At 50.6% G+C, this 19,744-nt stretch overlaps 1 protein-coding gene across 1 annotated transcript in view; it reads left to right on the top strand.

The window, feature by feature from the left end:
* The window catches only part of Msi2 (musashi RNA binding protein 2), a gene marked incomplete in the record, with an annotated part of 308,813 nt that overhangs the window by 277,255 nt on the left and 11,814 nt on the right, over positions 1–19,744 (top strand). Inside the window, 1 exon segment of the mRNA XM_055620541.1 lies at positions 10,579–10,641. Within this exon segment, the coding sequence (XP_055476516.1) occupies positions 10,579–10,641 (63 nt within the window).

Below are 19,744 nucleotides of genomic sequence, written 5' to 3'. Positions count from 1 at the left end.
CACACACACACACACACACACACACACACACACACACACACACACACCCCACCCTGGCTTTGCAGAAAACTGGGAGATGGAGTTCTTGCCTTAGCTTGCCTAGACACTGGGTCTCAGAGCCGCTACCTGTCAATTACCTATTAAAAACAGAGGCAGTGTCTGCCTGCCTCACAGGCTGCTGAGAGGGGGTCTGTGGGCGCATGCAGGGTAAGCGCGAAGGAGGCAGCAGCTGTGCTCCTCCTTCCCTGTGAGCTGAGAACTGGTACCTACTAGATCCATCTCTCCCCACGGCTGCCTACAGCTCTCCCACACCTCCTCAGACACCTGCACCGCCAGTCCTAAAGTTCCCTTGGAGTCCCACCTCATCACCTTTCCTCCAGCCTTCAGGTTTTATTTCCCATCAGTAAAAGCAAGTGAAAGCCTGAAGCATACAAAACAAAGTAACAAAAAAAAAAAAAAAAAAATTTTACTTTGAGTGTGAAACTGGGTAGACTGCCACAGCAGGCCTGAGGGTCCAGTATTTCATGCCTACCAGAACGGCCAAGGACAAGCAGAAGGCAAGGGTTGTGTACTACTCCTTCACCAAAGCCAGAAGGAAACTTTTCCCACTGATTCTGGCCCAGTCTGGATCCACTGCCAAAAGAGCCCCTTGGCCCTTCGTCTCTCTGCCTGCCGGAAGGATGCGCGGTCTAACCATCGGCACCTGCCCCAGAGAGTCTCTCAGGACACAGAGACACTGGGCAGTGAGCTCAGGGCCTGCAGAAGCATCCTGAGTGTGGCCAGCTGGGGCATTCCTGTTATAACCCATGTGTTTATAGCAGCATTCGCAGGAGCTGTGGGCACAGAGGAGGGAGCCTTGATGGCACCTGGAGAGCTGTTGTGAATGGGCATTCTTAGTTTATTCCTGCTCCAATAACAGTGCCATAGCCTGGAGGTGAGCAACAGCAGAAATCTGTTTGCTGGGTAGTTAGATGCTGGAAAGTCTGAGGTCAAGGCACCTGCAGATTCGCTGCCATGGTCTACAGATGGCCATTTTCTTGTTGTGTCTTCCCTATGTACATGTGGTGGGGGGTGGGGGACTAGCAAACTCTTTGGATTCTCTTTTTTTTTAAAAAAAAAATGTATTTATTCTTATGTATAAGTCTGCACATGATAATGTGGGTGGAGCATGCCTATGTGTTGCTCAGAGGACAACTTTATGTTGTTGGTTCTTTCCTACCTTTATATGGGTTCTAGGGGTTGAACACAGGTTTCCAGGCTTGCTCAACAAGTGCCATTACCTTCCTTGCTGGCCCCGATTCTCTCTTATAAAGGCACTAGTCTCCGACAAGAGGCCCCCATCCTTACAATATACTACCTTCCCAAGGACCCCCGCCCCCAGTTACCATGCAGGTGAGGATTTCAATGTATGTATTTAGGGATGGAAGATATATTCAGACCATAGCATTTAATACCCATCCTAACCTTTGAAGCACAAAGGATTTCACCAGGTCTGGGCTGGAAAGATAGCTCAGCATTTAAGAGCACTTGCTGCTTTTGCAAAGGAGCTGAGTTCAGTTCTCAGCATTCACATGGTGGCTCAGAGCCACCTGTAACTCCAGCACCAGGGGATCTGGTGTCTTCTTCTGGCCTCCACAGATACCTGCACACATGCCCCACGCATATACATACACATGAATAAAAAGTAAAAGAAGACAGAGTTTCCCCAGTAGAAATCGGGTGTTCCAGATCTAGTGAAAGAAAAACACACTCAGATCCGTTCTTCCCATTCCTGCCTCCATTGATTCTGTGGTCACCATCTGGGCAGATGCTGGGCAAGACAGACTCTGCCAGTGGGGTGTCAGCGCAGATACTTTATGATGCAGGGTTACTGGTCCCGCCTTGCCATATGAAGCCTCTTGCCATATGAAGCCTCTTTCATTTCCTAAGGCAGGCAGCCCAGCCTAACACTGTACCTTTTAGTGATAGCTAGCTACTCAGGGCTCTGCAGGCCTTCTCATCCTGCCCCTAAACCCCACAATCTCAGCTTTGAATATTCTTGCTTTCAGGCAAGAAGGGGGGGGAGCTTAAACCCTCCCCTTTCCCTCTCCACATCGCCACTACCCACTCTTCTCGCACAGAGCTAACAACAGCCATCATGTCATAAGCTTTGAACTCAGGGATAGTGACACAGTGATAAATGAGAAACCAGTCTTCACTTGCTGGATACAGGGGAACAAGCAAGATTCTACTTAATAGAAGAACCCAGAAAAGGATCCCTGGGCCCAGCCATGCTGTGTTCCCTGCCCACCCCACCAAGAACCTGGAAATCATTGGCAAGAAATGTTGGGAGGGTAGCATGTCAGGGCAGAGTAGGATGGGAATAGGTTGATCCTGCTGCTTCCATTCAGCCCTAGGCCTGGGAGGCCCATGTTCACACCTCTGATGAACCCACCCTGTCCAGGCCCTCCCCAAGCCTTGCACATGCCTTTCTGTCCAGCCATCACATGCCTCTACTAGTTCAAGCTTATGCTTGAAAAAAAAAACAACCCTTCACTCACAAGTAAATTATGCATGTTACCCATGAAAGCCCTTTGAATGCCAAATCACGTAAATTAATAGGATTTTAGAACAGAAAGCACCAAAGGGATTTCCTCAGCTCTGTTGCTCTTACCTTGGGCAATACTAATAAAAACTAGGAATAGAAGGTTTTAGTCCACTTGTGCCAAGCACTTCACACTCTGGTCTCCTTGACTCCTCACAGCAGCTCCACAAAACAGGCACTAGTTGCTGTGTTTCACAAAGGAGGAAAAATGAGGCAGGGAGGGTAGGAGGGGTGTGTGTGTGCGCGCGCGCGCGCACCCACACACTCACATGAGTACATGAGCCAGAAATCAGCCTCAGGTGGCATTCTAGAGTCGCCGTCCATCTTGTTTATTGAAACAGGATCTCTCATTGTCCCAGAGCTTGCAAATAAGCCAGGCTAGTTGTCCATCAAGCCCTGGGGAGTCACCTGACTCCACCTCCCAGTTCTAGGATTACAAGGATATACCATCATGCCAGCTTTTTTTTTTTTTTGGTGGGGGTGGGGGAAGGATTCTGGGAATCAAACTCAGTCCTCATCTTGGTAATATAAACATTTTGCCAACTGAGCCATCTCCCTCCTTTAGCCATCCTTGTCCCTGTTTGCTTCCCCTCTCTCTGCTGTAGGGCCTTGGTCTATTCATGAAATAGACATGGCTTTCTTGTCCAGTGGAGGAAAGACACAAGGAAATTCTTTGACCTAGAGAAAGTAGCCACTACTATTGTCATTAACATGGCTTATTGCCAAGGCCAGGCCTTTCGTAGCCAAGGAAAGGAAAGCATGGAGAAAACTTTTTCCTTCCAGGCTGTGAACTGAGGTGTTCCTCTGCTAGCTGTTGGGATTTTTAAATGTTGTATTTCTGTACTAGTTGTCAGGTTGCTATCCTGAACCCCCAAAGAGCCTCCCTCAACCTCGGGACTCTCCCCTGGATAGTGTGCCCAAAACATCCTGCCTAGAGACAGGGCAGACAGTCTCCATGCCATAGGGGATGAGACTGGAGCTTCATATGTTCGCTTATGGAGCTGGTGATGGGACCCAGGTCAGAGCCAAAGCTTCCAGGAAGTGGGAAGTTCTGGGCGTTTAGCAACTGCTGTCCCAGTGTACAGAGGTGGCTGGTGTAGGGCTAATGACAGTGGGAGCCCGGCAGAGGTGGGTCTGTTCAACAGCCCCCATAGGAGGAAACGAGGGCCAAGCATATCACATTTAAATGGTTGAGAGAAAATACGATTTTGGCTTTCTCTATCCATTCTGTGTTTGAAAATCCGGGTGACAGGAGGTAGCGTAAAAACTCAGAAATATGTTTAACTCAGCTGGGTGGAAGTCATGGGGCTAGGTCAAGGTTCGCTGCCCTGGGAGCTCATTCCTTCCTTTTCCTCCCTCTGTTCCATCTTGGAGGGGTGGAGAAGATGGAATGGCCACCCCCTCTGCTTCTAGACTGAGTCGTCTGATTGCCGTCTTCATCTCTAAGCAGCTAGTTACTTGAGCTCAGTGGGGAACCTGAAGCAGACAGAAGCCGGAAGGTTCCGAGGCACAGGGGACCCACAGTCTCCCGAGGCTCAGCTTATCATTAGCCATTTGTCTTTGTCCTAGGGAGTCAGTTTGTATGTAGTCTAGTTGCAAAATGCCATCCCACAAATAGAACCCTATTTTTCCCATCGGGAGCTAACAGTCGTCGGGCAGAGACAGAGAGTGTCCATCTCTGCTGTGGTCCCAGTGCTTAGGACAGTGTCTGATACGTAACAACCATTCTGTAAACAGGTAGCAGGAGGCCAGGCTTTGAGAACAGGTCTTAGAGGGTTCTTTGGCCAACAGGGGTTCTGAATGCAGTGCTGTGAGGGCCTGAATGACTTGAGGTAGAGAAGGCTCAGACTGCTGATAAGCTAACGTCACCATATAGAGACCCCCATTCTAGGGGAGGCTGGACCTGGTGGCACAGGTCTGTAATCACAGCTGCTTGAGAGGCATAGCAAAGAAGCGCAAGTTCAAGACCAGCCAGAGCAACTTACTGAGACCCTGCCTCAAAACGAAGGGTAGAGATGCAGTTCAGTGGTCGAGGATTTGCCTAGCTCACACAAGGCCCTGGATTCGATGTTTTAAAAGAAAGGAAAGGAAAATACTGCCAAAAACCTGGCACTTCACAGACATGTCTCGGTGTAGCTTCCTGTATTCCCACCCAAACATCTAAGTAATCAACATATGTTAAGCAGGAATTACATTAAAACTTAGCTGTGGCACAATGGAAGCATGTCCTGCGCCTGCCTTTCGCATTTTAGTGCTAACACCCTAAAGAGAGAGCAGCCCCAAGCTGTCTACCCCTCGTCCTTGGCCAAAGACAGCCTTCGTTTTCCAGTTTGGCCTCTCTGCTTCCTCCCCAGGGACAGCTGTCGGATTCTGAATTATGTATTTTCTCTGCTGTAGCCAAGAGCCAACAGTGAGGCATCCTTAGCCCATTTTCTCTTCAGCCTCCCCCTGCCTTAAGCGGCAGCCCCTGGCCCCCTCACCTGTCTAGAGGATCTGCACAGCTGTTAGTACCTCCTGGGAAAGCTGGCCTCACTCCTCAAACAGTGTGTCTTAAGACAGGTTCCTGTTTTGAATGCCAGGAGCTCAGGGCTTATTCTGTTCTTTTTGAAACCAACGTGCATCAGCTTCGTCAAAGCAGACCCTTTCCGTTTGATCCAGGAAATGTGTCCCTTTGGTGATTAGTTTCGCCTTCTCTTTGGAGCCATCATTCTGATGTGAACCCCCCTCCCCCGGTTCCTCTAGCTCTAATTATGTGCCAACGAGATTTCTTCCAGCCTCACCCAGAAGTCAAGAGCTGTGAATCTCTCTGTAAAATGCTGAGCCCTGCTTACCCCAGGCAGGCCTGAGCAGCCTGGGCCAGCCAGAGTGGCAGATGGCAGTGTTTCCAAACTTGTGTAGGACATGTTTCCTACACTCTGGGTAACAGTTTCTTCTTTTGGTAGCTTATTTTCCAGTATTTGGATTCAGGGAAGCAACATTAGATTAGCCAAGACTGTTTGAACCAGCTATAGAAACTACTTGTAGGGAGAGGCCGGGTGTGCTGGGGGAGGGAGCGGCAGAGCACTTGATCAGGGAAACTTAGAAGAGACTGTGTGAATGGGACTTGAATTTAGATCTTCCATATTGTTCCTCCCGAGGCTATAAGGGGCTTCAGAATTCTCTTCATTCTTTTGGGGATCCATGACACATCCCAGGTCAGAGAAATAAGTATTGTCACAGTGAGAACTCCAGCAGCATCCCGCAAGGGAACTCCTACAAGCCAGCGTCTCTTCCAGATGAGTATAGGGAAAGGAGACAGAAAAGACTCTTGACCTCCCAGCTGGTCAGACAGGAAGGAAGTAGAACCTTCTCAGTGTCTGCCAAAAGCAGATGCACGCACAGCTTCCTCTAAGTCATGGCTTGTCTGCACAGTGTGTCAGAAACTCCAGGAGGCTTGATTCTGTGGATGAGAGTGGGGCTAGGGACATCTGTGGTTTTGTGACACTCCTCCGGGCAAGATTGGAACCCACTGTTCTGAATGGAGTCAATCACAAGAATCTGATCCCCCACCATATTCTCAAGAAGTGTGTTTGTACATGTTTACTTGTCATTTGCACCTGTATGCACACAGAGCAAGGCCTCGGACAACTTTCAGGCACCCGTTCTCTGCACCCGCCTTGTTGAGGGAAGGCCTCTGTAGCTTTGGCCTACTGCAGACCAGCTGGTCAGTCCTCCTACATGGGATTGGAGGCACAGACTCAGGTTAATCAGGCTTGCTCGGTGATGCTTTTACCACTGAGCCATTCTGCCAGCCCGGTGACAGACCTTTATCACCCCAGGGCCTCTACTTTGACTCTATCCCAAGAAGCTTTTAAAGGCCCCAATGCCAGGCTGTACCAGAGACTGAGTCAGTCATGATCCCCAGGGACGTCAGCATGTGTAAACACTGTAAACCATGTGGTTCTCAAACCAGGGTTGCAAATCAGCACGTTGGGCAGAGCTCAGCAGTCCTGTTTACCACAGGCTGCATCCTCCACGGTGTTTGCCTTGCTTCTGGGAGTACGTGAGTTTCCACTGGAGGATTGGGGCAGTCAGGCTGCTGACTTGGCTGTCCGCATAGTGTTGTCCTTCGCTACACTGGACCCAGAGGAGCAACTTCCAGCCCTCACTCACACAATATAGCAGCACCGCCTGGACAGCCTTCACTCACACAAGATAGCAGTGCATCCTGGCGGCAGGCAGCAAGTTTGGGAAGACTCTGAGGTGGAGGCTGAATGGTCCATGTGACTGAGTCCTGTCCTAGAAAAGATTGTCACCCAGCAAGAGAAATAAGATATGCATATAAAAATAGCTGTGCTTAGGTAATACAGAAATCAGTGAGTGCCACAGAAGCAGGAAAAAGTAGATGCAGTATCATAATTTAAAAAAAAAAAAAAAAAAAAGCAAAACAACTAAGCTGGGCAGCGGTGTCATATACCTTTACTCCCAGGCCTTGGGAGGCAGAGGCAGGTGGATCTCTATGAGTTCAAGGCCAGCCTGATCTACAGAGCATGTAGTGCAACCAGGGCTACACAGAGAAACCCAATGGAAGGATGGATGGATGGATGGATGGATGGATCACTGTTGACTTATAATTTGCAGTGAAGCATCATGACTCTACAAAGTCTGTGGTGTTGTGATGTCTTTCACTTAGATAAGTCACTAATTCTATGGTTTTGTTAACATCCGCCCCAGAGGACTTAGGATTGTCATCTTCATAGATAGACAGGTCTGTGCAGGGCCTGCAGCTAAGGGACTATAAAGGCCATCTTGCCATCTAGCCCGTCTTGCAGCTGAGAGGAATAATGTACCCTGCCCAGGTCACACAGCAAGCAAGACAGGTGTCAGCCAGGGCTGGAGGCCCAGACCACCTAAAGTCATCATCCATTCTGGCTCTGACCCCATCTACCAAGAGTGCTACACAAAACAGTCTGCCCTTACCCAGAATCCCTTCATTAGCCCACTTCTAATGTCTCCAGGCATCCTCTCTGTGACTGGAAGGCTCCCAGGCAGGAGGAATGTTCATTCCTGTTCCCAGAAAGCCAGCCTCCAGCTTTCAGCCCCTCTGGGATTTGATCAGCAAAACATCCCTCCCCTTTCTGCTGGATTCATTACTCAGGTATCATGTCCACTTGGGCAGTTACCATCAATAGAGATAAGCAGACTACGTGCTGTTATTTTGTGGGAATTTAGCTTTAAAATGGCAGTAAGAGAGGAAAGACCTGGTGAAGGGTTCTAGGTCACGGCTACCCGCAAAGAACTCAGGTAGGCCCCAATGTCCCTGTGGCCATGTAACCATGACTTCTACTGTGGAGAAAGCAGGACAGCCACCATCTAGGAAGCCTTCTGTTTTGCACACCACAGGGCCGGAGCCATTCTACTGGTTCGCTCCCAGACATTGGCCTGAGTACTTTGTACATACGGATCTTGCACTAGAATAGCCATCGCCTGTGCATAGAAGGTTAAGCAGCTCACGGTTGGTGAAGGGCTGGGCCGATTTGAACAGCTGGGCCTCAATCACCATAGTCACTAGGGCGATTCTTTGGTTTCTAGAATCCCTAACCCACCCCAACACATACCTGCCCACACCACACCATACCGCAGGCAACACTTCCCCACGCAAACACACACTCCCAGCACAAACTCCCGAAAGGACGCCCACCACGCACACAGCACACTTTTCCTACATCTAGGTTGGACACTTTGCAGGTCTGTGGAGAAGCCGTTGGGGGGAAGGGTGACCTCTGAAGTTGGACAGCCCGACAGAGCAGGGCAGATGAGTGGCAGGGGGGCGGGGGTTGGTGCAGAGCAGCAGACGTGAGTCATGCTTGGCGTGGGACGCGGGTAGAGGGTGAAAATGTGGCTCTGTCTAGTGTCTCAGAAGGAAGAGCTGACAGCCTGAGGGATGGTGCTGAGGCTGCAACCTGCACACACAGAGTGGCTCCCTCTGCAGCTGCCTCTGGGAAACAAACCTCTTAGTTCACCTCAGTGGCCGAAGAAACATTCCTCTCCAGCAGAAGCCTTTATCTAAGAAGAAGGATAATGGATTTTTGGACAATTATTATTTATATTATTATTACTCCTCTTTCAGATTTCTTGTCCAAACTGCCTAACTCTACAAATAGATTAAAAAAAAAAAATCTTACTGACCGACTCCCTCCCTCCAACCAGCATCTTCTCATGCTCCCAAAGAAACCTCCTAGGTTATGTCTAGGGTAAGAAAGCACAAAAAGAACAACTGTCCTCTTCCTGCTGCTGCTTCCTCCCTAGCATCCCTTGAGCCCTGCTCTGGGCCTGCAGCAGGAGGCTGGGTGGACGGAGGTTGGGAGAAGGAGAAATAACCTGACTTCTTCCTTATTTTCCTTCAGCACTTTCCACCAGCACCATCTTCAGAAATCTAGAGCCTGCGTGGAAGAGCTGGGGAGAGCACTAGATGGGGAGTCCCATCCCGGGCTCCCCCTGGGAAGGGGGAGCAAGGTCTTCATGGCGCTGGGACACTCGTTCCCAGCCCGGGAGAACCGTGTACAATTATTTCACCTGGATCTTTCTTTTTCCCCTTCAACAGCCCTATTACCATATTTAAATGCAAGTATGTCTCTTTTTCATTGGCACTTTAAGTAGCGTAGCCTGACCTCTTTAGAGTAGCCCTTTCCCTTTTTTGGACGTCTCGCCCTCCGTAGAACCCTGTAGCTCGGACCATAGTCTTATAGTTTAGTGGGCTTCTAGTTGGCTCTGTGTGGAGGAAGTTCCTCCTTTCTTTGCTCCTCTGCTCCCCGCTCTTCCGGTGCATGTCTTGTCCCCTTGTCCTATAGAAGTGCCTTGTCAGACAGGCTCTGTGGCTAAAGCCAAGCAGCTCTTTTGGGGGCTGTTTGTCGGGTTTGCAGGGGCTTCTGGTGCATCATTTAAAAAAAAAAAAGTAGCCCCTGGAAATGGGTCTTGGGGCCTGGCGGTAGAAGATATCTGTCTTCATGGGTGTGGAAGTATGTCTGTATACACTGCAGTGTGTGACTGTGTGTCGAGCTAGTGATCAGAGAAGCCTGGGCGAGAGGAAGACTCGCCTCCCCCCCCTTTCTTTCTTGTGGATGTTTTACAGCCACATGTTCAGCCTCAGCCTCACCGCTGCCCGGCCTAGCTTTTCTGAACAGTGCAAACCTTAATCAAAAAAGGAGCCCTGGAGGCCTCTCCAAGCTGACTTGCTCTGACAGTGGCCTCACGCGCTGGAGTCACACCTGAGTTCCCTGTCATTGCCTTAGGATGGGCTGGCATAGTCCGGGACAGTTGACCTGCCTGAAATATCAAAGCCCTGTGTTCCATCTCTGGTACCACAGGGTAGTAGTAGTATAACTCTGGGAAGATCAAGACACTGAGTGGGATCACGCAGAGCCATGGGGCTCAGCCCCTCACCCCAGGAAGAGCCCAGAGCCCTCTGCCATCTGACTCCTGTGACTCACCTGAAAAGACCCACGTGCTTTTGCCCTCAGGCCAGGGGCCGTGGCACTGCTGACAGGAAGTTTTGACCAATCTAGAGCTCAGGTGGCCAGATCTTTGGAGAACTTCTGGGAGGGAAACCATCTCTAGGCCATGGCACCTCTTCTGTGAAGAAGCTCCACCCAAGTGCTTCTGTCCTTGGAGCTCCCCACCCTCAGGATCCCTGTAAAGGGTAGCAGGCCAAGCCTGCGGCAGCAGCATGAGCCAATGCAGGGCCATCAGAGACCTCAACTCAGTTCTGCAGAGAGAGAGGTCCTCCTCATATTTGAGTTATCTCTGTGTGCTTCCTAGAATATGCTTCTGGGGTGACCGGTGGTGTGTGAGATTCAGACATCTAAAGATACTGTGCCTTCTAGAAGCCCGAGAGCCACTGATCTGTACTCCCCCCTCCCCCAAAGCTGCCTGTGAAGCCTTTCCCAGCTGTCTCTTGTGTGAGCTGGGGTCCTCGGTGGCTCCTTCTGATTCCGCCCCGCCCCCGCTCTCTCCAGGCTTCCCAGCAGCGGCTTATGGACCAGTGGCGGCAGCAGCAGTGGCGGCGGCTCGAGGATCAGGTAGGAAGGTGTGCGGGGCAGGCGGCTCCCAGGCATGCCTCCTGTGCAGGGGAAGGTAAAAACCCTGCCAGTCTGTGTGGCTGCGTCTGTCCAGCACTCCCCTCACCATGGCCCAGGGGAGGGGGCAGGGACAGGGAGGCACCACCAAGGCCCAGCTACCCAGGGCAGTTCCTACAGGAGTCTATCACAGTTTAGGGGACCGCAAACCCCAGGCAGAGTTGAGCTCCCACTAACAAAGAAAAATTACCCTTTCCCTTTGGCTTTGGACCACCCCATCTCCAAGCCCAGTTCCTGGGAATTCTGGTCACTGCTGTCCTTGGCTTTGGCAGGTTCAGAAGGTTTCCTTCCTTGGGTCTCTGACCCGGCCAAAGAGGTAGAAAATAGGCTGTCTCTCCTGCCAAACCTGCCAGGTGAGCTTTTTACTCTGGATCAACTCCCAGAGCCTTTGAGGCCAGATACGGACCAATTCTTGAGGTCAGAAAAGGAGCGAGCCTGCTGTGGCCTGAATCCCCGTTGCTCCGAACTTCCTTCTGAGTCAGGCAGCCACCAAAGAAATTGGAACTTTCTCTCCCAAGACCTTTAGCCTTTTGAAAGAGCTGGAACCCTCTGGTGGCCAGGGAACACTTTTCCAGCAATACTATAAGGTCCAGTGAGAACCGGGGCCTCTTATCCCACCAGGAGTGCCAAGGGCTCTCTGTCATGCACTGGACACCCTGCTGAGAGCTACTCTCTCTCCACATTGCTCCTCCCTCCTCTGAGCAGCCTAGTTCCCAGCTCTTTTACCCCCGCCCTGTCACTCTACCCCCTTGGGGCAGGACACACCAATTTAAAATAACTGGGCTCTGAAGAGAGTGGGACAGGGCAGGGTGCTGGTACCAGGAAAATGGAGCATTAGAAGCCCAGAGGGCAAATGCCAAAAACCCAAACTGGCACAGTGAGGCTTATAAGAAAACGTCAGAGAAGATCCGTTCCATGCAAACAGGCACTGCCTCCGAGCTACAAAGGATCCTCTTCCCCCCCAAGACACCCACTGGAGGTTTTTTGTTTTTGTTTTTGTTTTCTTGGGAGGAGGCGGGTAGAGAATTAATTGAGGGTGGGGCTGCCAAGGGCAGTTTGCCAGAGAGCTGGTGATTGGCAGTTAGGCTGAGGAGTCCAGGTACCTGGACACTCTCAACTCCCATCCACTCTAGTCGGTAAAGGTCGCACCTTGCACGCCAGCCCGCACCCCTTGGCGTCCCAGCTGCCAGGCTCCAGGACGGGTGTACAGTTGCATTACGTCTTCCTGTTTCTGGCTTTGGGGTTTTTTAATTTGAATGCTTTGGGGAAATGAAAAAAAGAAAGAAAGAAAGAAAGAAAAAGCCTCATTCCTGTGCCTGGGAGGGGAGAAAGATCAAAAAGAACAAGTCTTGAAATTTGTGAGTGTTGTTGTTTGTTTTCTCCGTTCAGTTTCTTTCTTTTGATAACTTGGATTATGAAACTAAACTTTAACCCAAAATTAACCCTGCCTCTCTCCCCACCCCAACCCCGTTCCCCTTGACTTCATGGCAAGTTTAAAGGGCAGTATGGGATTCTTTGCGAGTCTGAGAGCCGTCTCCCTGGTCTGTGCCCTGTTCTGCCACCCTGCCCATGCACAGACCTTCCCACCCCCACAGCCAGGCGGGAGCCCCACTCACCCATCCCTCTAACTCCTAACCCTCAAGGTCATCTCCAACCACACATTTTGTTTCCAGGATCAGTGATGTTTTATTTGTAGCCATTTCCATCGGGAGCCAAATCTCCCACAGGCCATCAAGGTCAGCCATGCTCATTGCTGCACTGTTAGTGAATCGTATTCAGGAGTACGCTCCCCAAAGCCCCTGCCCACCCCAGCCTGGGTTAGCACAGGGAGTAAATCCTCAGCTTGAGGTACCCATCCAAGGGGAAGCCCCCAGCACTGCCTAGTGGCTGTAGGCTTGGGCTGTGCCCACTGTAGAGAGAACATGGCCTGATCTGCTTGTGGAGCCGAGGGAGCCCAGCCCAGAGCTCCATCTTTGGACCTGGACCAAAGCTGTAAAGTTTGGGGAAGGTAATTCTGCCTTTTTGTTGTAACACATTTTGGCCAGTAGGGGGACTGTCACCTTCTTTTCCTCTAGAAGATCACCCAAACTCTGAGCCTGGAGGGTTGTCCGGTTAATTTACCTTGAGTTGGCAAGACACTCTGCTGTGAACTGAGAGAAACCGTACCAATGTATGCATTGCATCAGTTCCCCATAGGGTTCCCAGGCACTTGATGAGCCAAATTCCCCTGTACCAGCCCCTCAAACCTCGCCTCACCCCACCCTCAGGTCTTTCCCCAAAGCTGAGGATGCTGCCCCCAGCCTCCTGAGCAGGCAGCCTGCACCAGGGTTCTTACAAACCTGTTAGAATCCATTGATTACCTGCCTGGAGGCTGGTCCCACGCCCCACCTGACAAGTGACTACGGGCTCTAGGAAATGTGTCTCCGCTTCCAGGGACTCCTGGACTTGGTTAGGGATTAGATATCTTATGGAAGGCAACTTGTTCTTTTTTTTTTTTTTTTTTTTTTTTTTTTTTTTTGTCATTATTTTTCTCTAGCCCCACTGTTTTAGTTCTCAACCCACTCAAACCCCACCCCTTTGTTTTGACTTCTCCCCGCCCCCCCCCCTCCACCCCATGTTGGGAAGCGCCTGCTGAGGGCCATGGGGGTGGGAGGCAGCTTGGATCTTTCTCAGGGTGGCAACTTGTATCTGTCAGGGCTGTGGTGTTGAGGCAGCCAAGGGGAGGCCTTGAGTTTCTGCCTCAGCCTGTTCCTCTGGGCTAGCCTGCCTACCTTTTCTTACTCCCAGAACCTGAGGTGAGCAGGGCACAGGCACCCCAGCAGGGAATCCCCCTGCCGACTCCTAGATAACTTCACTATCAGTGGTCACTTTCCTTTCACGTTCACCTGGTAGTCCGAAACCGTCATCTTTTCTTGTGCTCAGTCAAGAGTTTGTTTATTTTGATCGTGCTCATTCAGTTCAGCGGCACCACACTCCCCCATCACGTCCCATCCAAACATAAATCTGGTTTGACAATTGACACCTCCTGCCCCCCTCCCTCCCCCCCCGTCCCCCGTCCCCCGTCCCCCGTCCCCCGTCCCAGCCAACCTGAGGAAAACAATACCGATTCTCAGGGTACTTTTATGTTGGGGTGACCTCACTGGTGGGTCCGTGTATCACACTCTTAGATCTTGCAGGACACGCCCCTGGTATCACCTCCCCGCCCCTCCCCACCCCTCCGGCCCCAGCCAGGACCCCCTTACTGTACTTTATACTTGCCAGCTTTATTCCAGTCTAGTGACATGAGCTCCTGATGGTGGTGGTGAGTGTGAGCAGTCACGTTTCTGTTGTCTTTTCTCTTGCTTGGTTGGGGCTGCGGTGAGAGAGTGTCTCTGAGGCATACTTTCCCGCCTCTCTTACACTAGGACCTGCACACCTCCTCTCAGACACTCTTCTGAGCACGCTCAGCAGGAAGGTTTGTCCACACCTGTTAACCCTCTCAGTGTCCAGCTTCCTGTTAGTACCAGCTGGTTTGCATGTTTTGCTTGTTCAGATGAAACAGTTCAAGAAACAAACTCATATCCAACTCTCGAGAAATGTCTTTTTTTTTTTTTTGTACACTTTACGTTTTCTTTCTTTCTTTTTTTTTTTTTATCGGTTACAACTCCAGAACACCTGTTGTCTAGTAAAACATTTCACACCTCCCTTGCCTGTTCTTAGATTGTATGTATCTGTGGGACTGAACTAAATGCATGCATTGTAGTAGATGTCCTGGTAGCTGTACTTGTAGAACATGCATTGTTGAGTTGATATTACAGGGTCTCCGAAGGCGCGGCCCAGCACCGCTGTCTGAAGGATAGCACGGGGACCAGGAAGAGGAGGGGGTTCCATGTTTTTCAATGTTGCCAAGGGGCTTGGATCCATGTTCTCGCCATCAGCCACCACCACCTCTCCTCACGCCCCTCACCTCCTCCACTGACTGGCTCGCCACCCTCAGCTCTAGCCTGTCCACCCAAGGTCTGCCTTCACCGTAGTGGAAGCGAGTGGAGCCAGAGTCATCTTGTTCTCACCAGGTTCTTATCTTCCCCACCAAAGCAACAGATCTCTTCTTGTTTTTAAGGCCATCAGCTCCTCTAAGCCCAGCTTCTTCTTGTCCCTATGAGAACACCACCCTCTGGGTAGAGGGAGGTAAGATACAGTAGGGAAGAGACAGAGAGCTTCAGCCCTAGCAGACAGTGGGTACTTTTGACCCTGGAAGGTGTTGACATTGTCTCTTACGGGTGGTGATGATGAAAGGGGCCAACGGCGTGAGTGATGGCCTGGCATCCCTAGTGCTGGGGCCTGGCACAGCTTCTCAGGAAGAGAGAAGCGTGAAAGGCCTGAGACAAGCAAAAGAACCACCCAGTAGACAGCAGCTCTGACCAAACCCTATAGTCAGGCAGGGCATAGGGCGGAGCTTGTAGGGTACATGTTATCTATCATGGGGCACAGAACTCAGGAGAAAGTCACAGCGTCCATAACATCTTCAAAAGGCTATGTCATGATAGAATGAAATAGAAGCCTGGGGGGGGGGGGGTTGTGATGCTCTGCCAGAGTTAGAACAGATAGGAACTGAGCATGCGCCAGACCAGACAGAATGAGGACACGAAGGCTCCAGGTGGAAAGATCCAGGAGGAGCCATCCTTCCAGCATGGTCTCCCTGGGGACAGGGGAAGCAGACAAGAGAAAATGGCAGCTTCAATGCTGCTACAGATGCAAACTGACCTAGGGCTGGGGCGTAAGGGCAGCAAATGGGAGCAGAACCCAGAGAGCAGAACTCCAGGCTACTGACCTGCATCCTGGGCCCCTCAGAGCTGCAGCCCAGCAGGCAGGTGGGCAGACTAGTATGCCTGCCACAGGATCGTGCAGCCTCTCTGAACCAGGGGAGGAGGCTAGGAGCCAAGAAACTGGTATGGACATCCCAGCCCTTCTAAGATGGCTCTGGGTCTCTGCTGCCACCTTTATGAAAGTACCTCAAAGCTCTCCACCCCCTAGCTGGAGGACATCCCGCAGCCTTCATGGAGAGGACATGAGCAGAAATCTTGTGGCTTTTAGGAGGGCACTGTTTCTCACACTATAGTCTCTGGCCTGATAATGACCACTTCCAACTTAATTTTAAAATGGGAGAGTGAGCTGGGGAGTGAGCTGAGTTTAGTAAAAATACTTGCCACACAAACACGATCTTACTTCAGATCCCCAAAATTCGGAGAGGCCAGATGTAGCAGAATGTGACAGCACATACCTATAACCCTCGCATTAGGTGGACAGGCAGGCAGATCCTGGAGGCTCATGGGACAGCCAGTCTAGTTAAAATGTCAAGCCTCAGGTGCAGTGAGACACCCTGTCTCGAAAACTAAGGTGAAAAGCAGTAAAGGAAAACACTTGCCATCAACCTCTGGCCTCTACTCACATGCACACACACGATAAGTACACCTTACATACATACACACACACACACACACACATCCATCTACAGACACAAAGGGGCCCATGCCTCGGTGTGTGCCTTCATCTCTGGAAATAGCTTTCCTGCACTTCTGACAGCAAGATCTGATGGGGAATGAGATGGGTGGGGAGGGGGGGGGAACAGGACAGCTCTCTCCTTTCCTATCAAACTCCTGTGTTAGCAGTATACATCCTCTTGGGGGCTGTGGCCTATGTGTGAAGAAAGTCATGGAGAGAGCCTCTCCTTAGGATATTGTCACGTCTGTTGCCGTACATAGAATTGGTATAGTGGGAGAGAAAACTATGACCCATCAGGACGAGGTACCCCAACTAGCCAGACTTACCTCACCTACGAGGTGTTACTTCAGCGTTCATTTCTCAGGCTCTGGCCTGCATTCTGGAGAACACCTGCTTCCCAGGTTGTCATTAAAGTGTTCATTTCTGAGAGAGCCAGGACTTTAGCCATAAAACCGGCAATGGGTTTTAAGCAACTTCACTGAATCTCTAATAATGTGCACAGGCGCCCGCCGCTGGCCTCAGCTTCATTCATTTTCCAAGGGCTCTCGGACCAGCCCTGTTGAGGATATGATACATCAGCTCCAATCAATAATTTTGTAATAGAAATACCATGCACTTGATAAATCAACTCTAGAGCAATTAGTGACTAGCCTTAAAGTCCAGACTAAAGTATAGGTTAATCCTGAAGCAAATGGAGTGAGGGAATGTTAATGGTCTTTAAATCAGTGGAATGGTTCTCAGTAGGTGACATGTTCCTGCCTGTCCCTTGAGTGGCTTGGCCGTCCCTTGAATGCTGCCTAGAAAGCCGGGGCCCAGCTGTCTGGAGGAGTAGTGGAAAGTATAGTGGTTTTCTCCGGCACTTCACCTGTGAGGAGAGCATGTTGGACAGGAACCTAGAGACCCATGGCCACTGGTTGAGGTACTGATGAGTGTGGGAGCCCTGAAAGGTGGTCACTGCATTTGTGAAGCAGATCTCATACAGCCCAGGCTCCCCCTCCCCCACCTCTGACTGCTGAGACTTCCGGTATGTGCCAGTCTTCTGGATTAGGCCAATACTGAGCATCAAACCAAGGACCTCATGCATGTTAGATGAAGCACCTTAACAACTGAGCGACTTATCTCCAGCGACTTTTCTAGGTAGGATAGAGTGACACCCCGAACAGCTGTAGCCAGTATGAGGAAAAGCAGCTCCTATTGAGAGGACACTGAAGTCAGGAGGGCAGCAGTACAACTACAGAGCAGCGGCCAGAAAAAGCCACACATGGGGCCTCCACCTCTGTGGGGTTTTCAGGTTCACAACCCATAAATCCTCTGTAAGACATAAACGGGGGAGATGGCTCAGTGGGGAAAGTGCTCCCTGTACAAGGGTGAGGACCTGAGTTTGGATTCCCAGCACACAGGTAAAAAAGCCAGGTGTGGGCAAGTGAGGACCAAAACCCCCAGCACTGGAGAGGTAGAGACAGGAAAATGCCAGCGGCTCACCGGCCAGCCATTCTAGCCATAATGAGAGACCCTGTCAAAAGGGGGGAGGGAGAAGCAGCAGCTGAGAAGCAGTAGAAGAGACTGATAGCAACCTCTGCCCCCCACAGGTGCGTGCACCCACAAGCACAAAATGAGTAAGATGTAGCCCTGCTTGTCCTGGAACTCTATGTAGACCAGGCTGGCCTCAAGCTCAAAGAGTTCCACCTACCTCTGCCTCCCTAGTGCCTGAACATTTTTAAAGTAGGTTCTATGTGTGTCTTGGGGTTGACATCAGCCTTTCCATACAAGGCAGATCATAAGACCTGCAGGAGACAGAGTAAGGCGAGTCTGCAATCTTAGTGTAAATGTGTAATTGCTGTGTGATTAAAGAGCATAGAAAATAAAGGCTCCCTTTGTTTCTGAAGGCTTATGAATATTAATGACAAGGTCTCCCTTTTCCATCTTGGGATACCATAGGGCAAAGGACAAGAAAGAGTACTTTTGAGCAGCTGTGATTGGCTGTTGGGATAAGTCTGTCAGAGGGTAAGAGAGCTGCAGTGAAACCCACTCTGGCATGGAATAGGAGGGTTGCTGCCAACATCGCAAAATACGCACCTGCTGGGATATATACCTTAAGGAATGATATCTTGTTAACAAGAGAATATCAGACACACACACACGCACACACACCCCGGTTTGCCAACACAATAATAATAACAGCTCATCGGCAATTGCTCACATTATGTGAATGAGCCAAACGCTGGTGCCAAGCCCACGTGCCATACCCCCCCACACACACACACACTTAATTCTGAAGCCATAAATGGGTACCATCAGTCCTTTTCCCATTTTAAAGATTACAAACTATGGCTCGGCAAACAGAGTAGCTTATCTGAGGTGGCAGTGACAGGATTTGAGGCCATCCCATCAGCCTGTGCTCTCAGCCACTATCAGCACATACTGTGCTGTACCAGTCTGGCAACGGCTGAGGGCGGCTGCAACTTTTAAATACTCAAAGAAAGGTGCGGCTGTTCGCACTCAATCCCCCCTATCCTTAGGGGAGGCGATAACCCAAAATCATTTACAAGTGGTCTCGGGAGGCATGCTATGTATTTTTTGCACCTGCTTCTGCTCTTGCAGGCTCAACGGTATGGTTCTGTCTGGCTGTTCTTCGGCTGGCACTCTGATTTGGTCCCTGCGTCCATTCAGACCCATGTCAGACAAAGGAGACCCAAAAGAGGTGCAGTCTTAACAAGGAGGAGCCAGGCTGAAGGGCATTACTTGAAAGGAACCTTTACTTAAAATACAGCTGAAGGAAGTTAGCCACACCCAGAGGTGATGGAGCAAGGGAGGGGGTCTGCAGGGAGGAGTCAGCATCCCTTTCTTTGCCTTGCACAAACTGCCTCTGGAAAGCGGTTGGGAAACAGTGCCCAGCCCTGACACAAGGAGGCCATTGGCTTCCCAGTTGCTGGGGCTTTGCTTTGGGCCAATGGTAGAGAAAGGGGAGTGGCCAGAGACGCAGCCGACTCCTTGCCCAATCTTCTTTCAGGAAGGCTTGGGCACCAGGTACCATAGCAACTGCAAACAGGGGCTCATTTGTTTTGTAGATGAGTAATTACTACACAATTAAAGAAGGCTAAAAATAAATGGGCCCTTTGTTCCTGGCTACTTATTAATATTAATAAAGTGGTCTGTCCAGGTTCATGGCAAACAGCGACTGTAAGCCTGGGTGCCCATGATAGAGATTGATGTGTGAGGAGAGCCGGCCAGCCCTGCTGCTCAGCCAGCTTCCCTCTCTTTCTGGAAGTTATTTCTGACAGTGTCTTGGAGAGGGTGGCCTTGGAGAGTTCAGCCTTACAGATACACACAACACCGAGGATACCCTGGAGTCTGAAAGTCACAAACCTCGTGCACTCTCCCCACCAGAGGACAGACCTGAAACATTGAAGCAACCACGTGACATGCAAGAAACTCTTTGTCATGTTATGCTGTCTCTGACCTCACATTTCCTTTTTCATTCCAGCATGACAGCCTTTAAACCTTCTACTGAAGTAGCCCCTGAGATTTCAGGGTCTCCTAGCCCAGCCTCTCTTCCTATTTGCCT

Source organism: Psammomys obesus, unplaced genomic scaffold (assembly GCF_907164565.1).
Source record: "Psammomys obesus unplaced genomic scaffold, mPsaObe1.curated_primary_1811, whole genome shotgun sequence".
NCBI classification, from domain to species: Eukaryota; Metazoa; Chordata; class Mammalia; order Rodentia; family Muridae; genus Psammomys; species Psammomys obesus.
The sequence above is the reverse complement of the archived record's forward strand: the minus strand, read 5'-3'. Positions and strand labels throughout refer to the sequence as shown.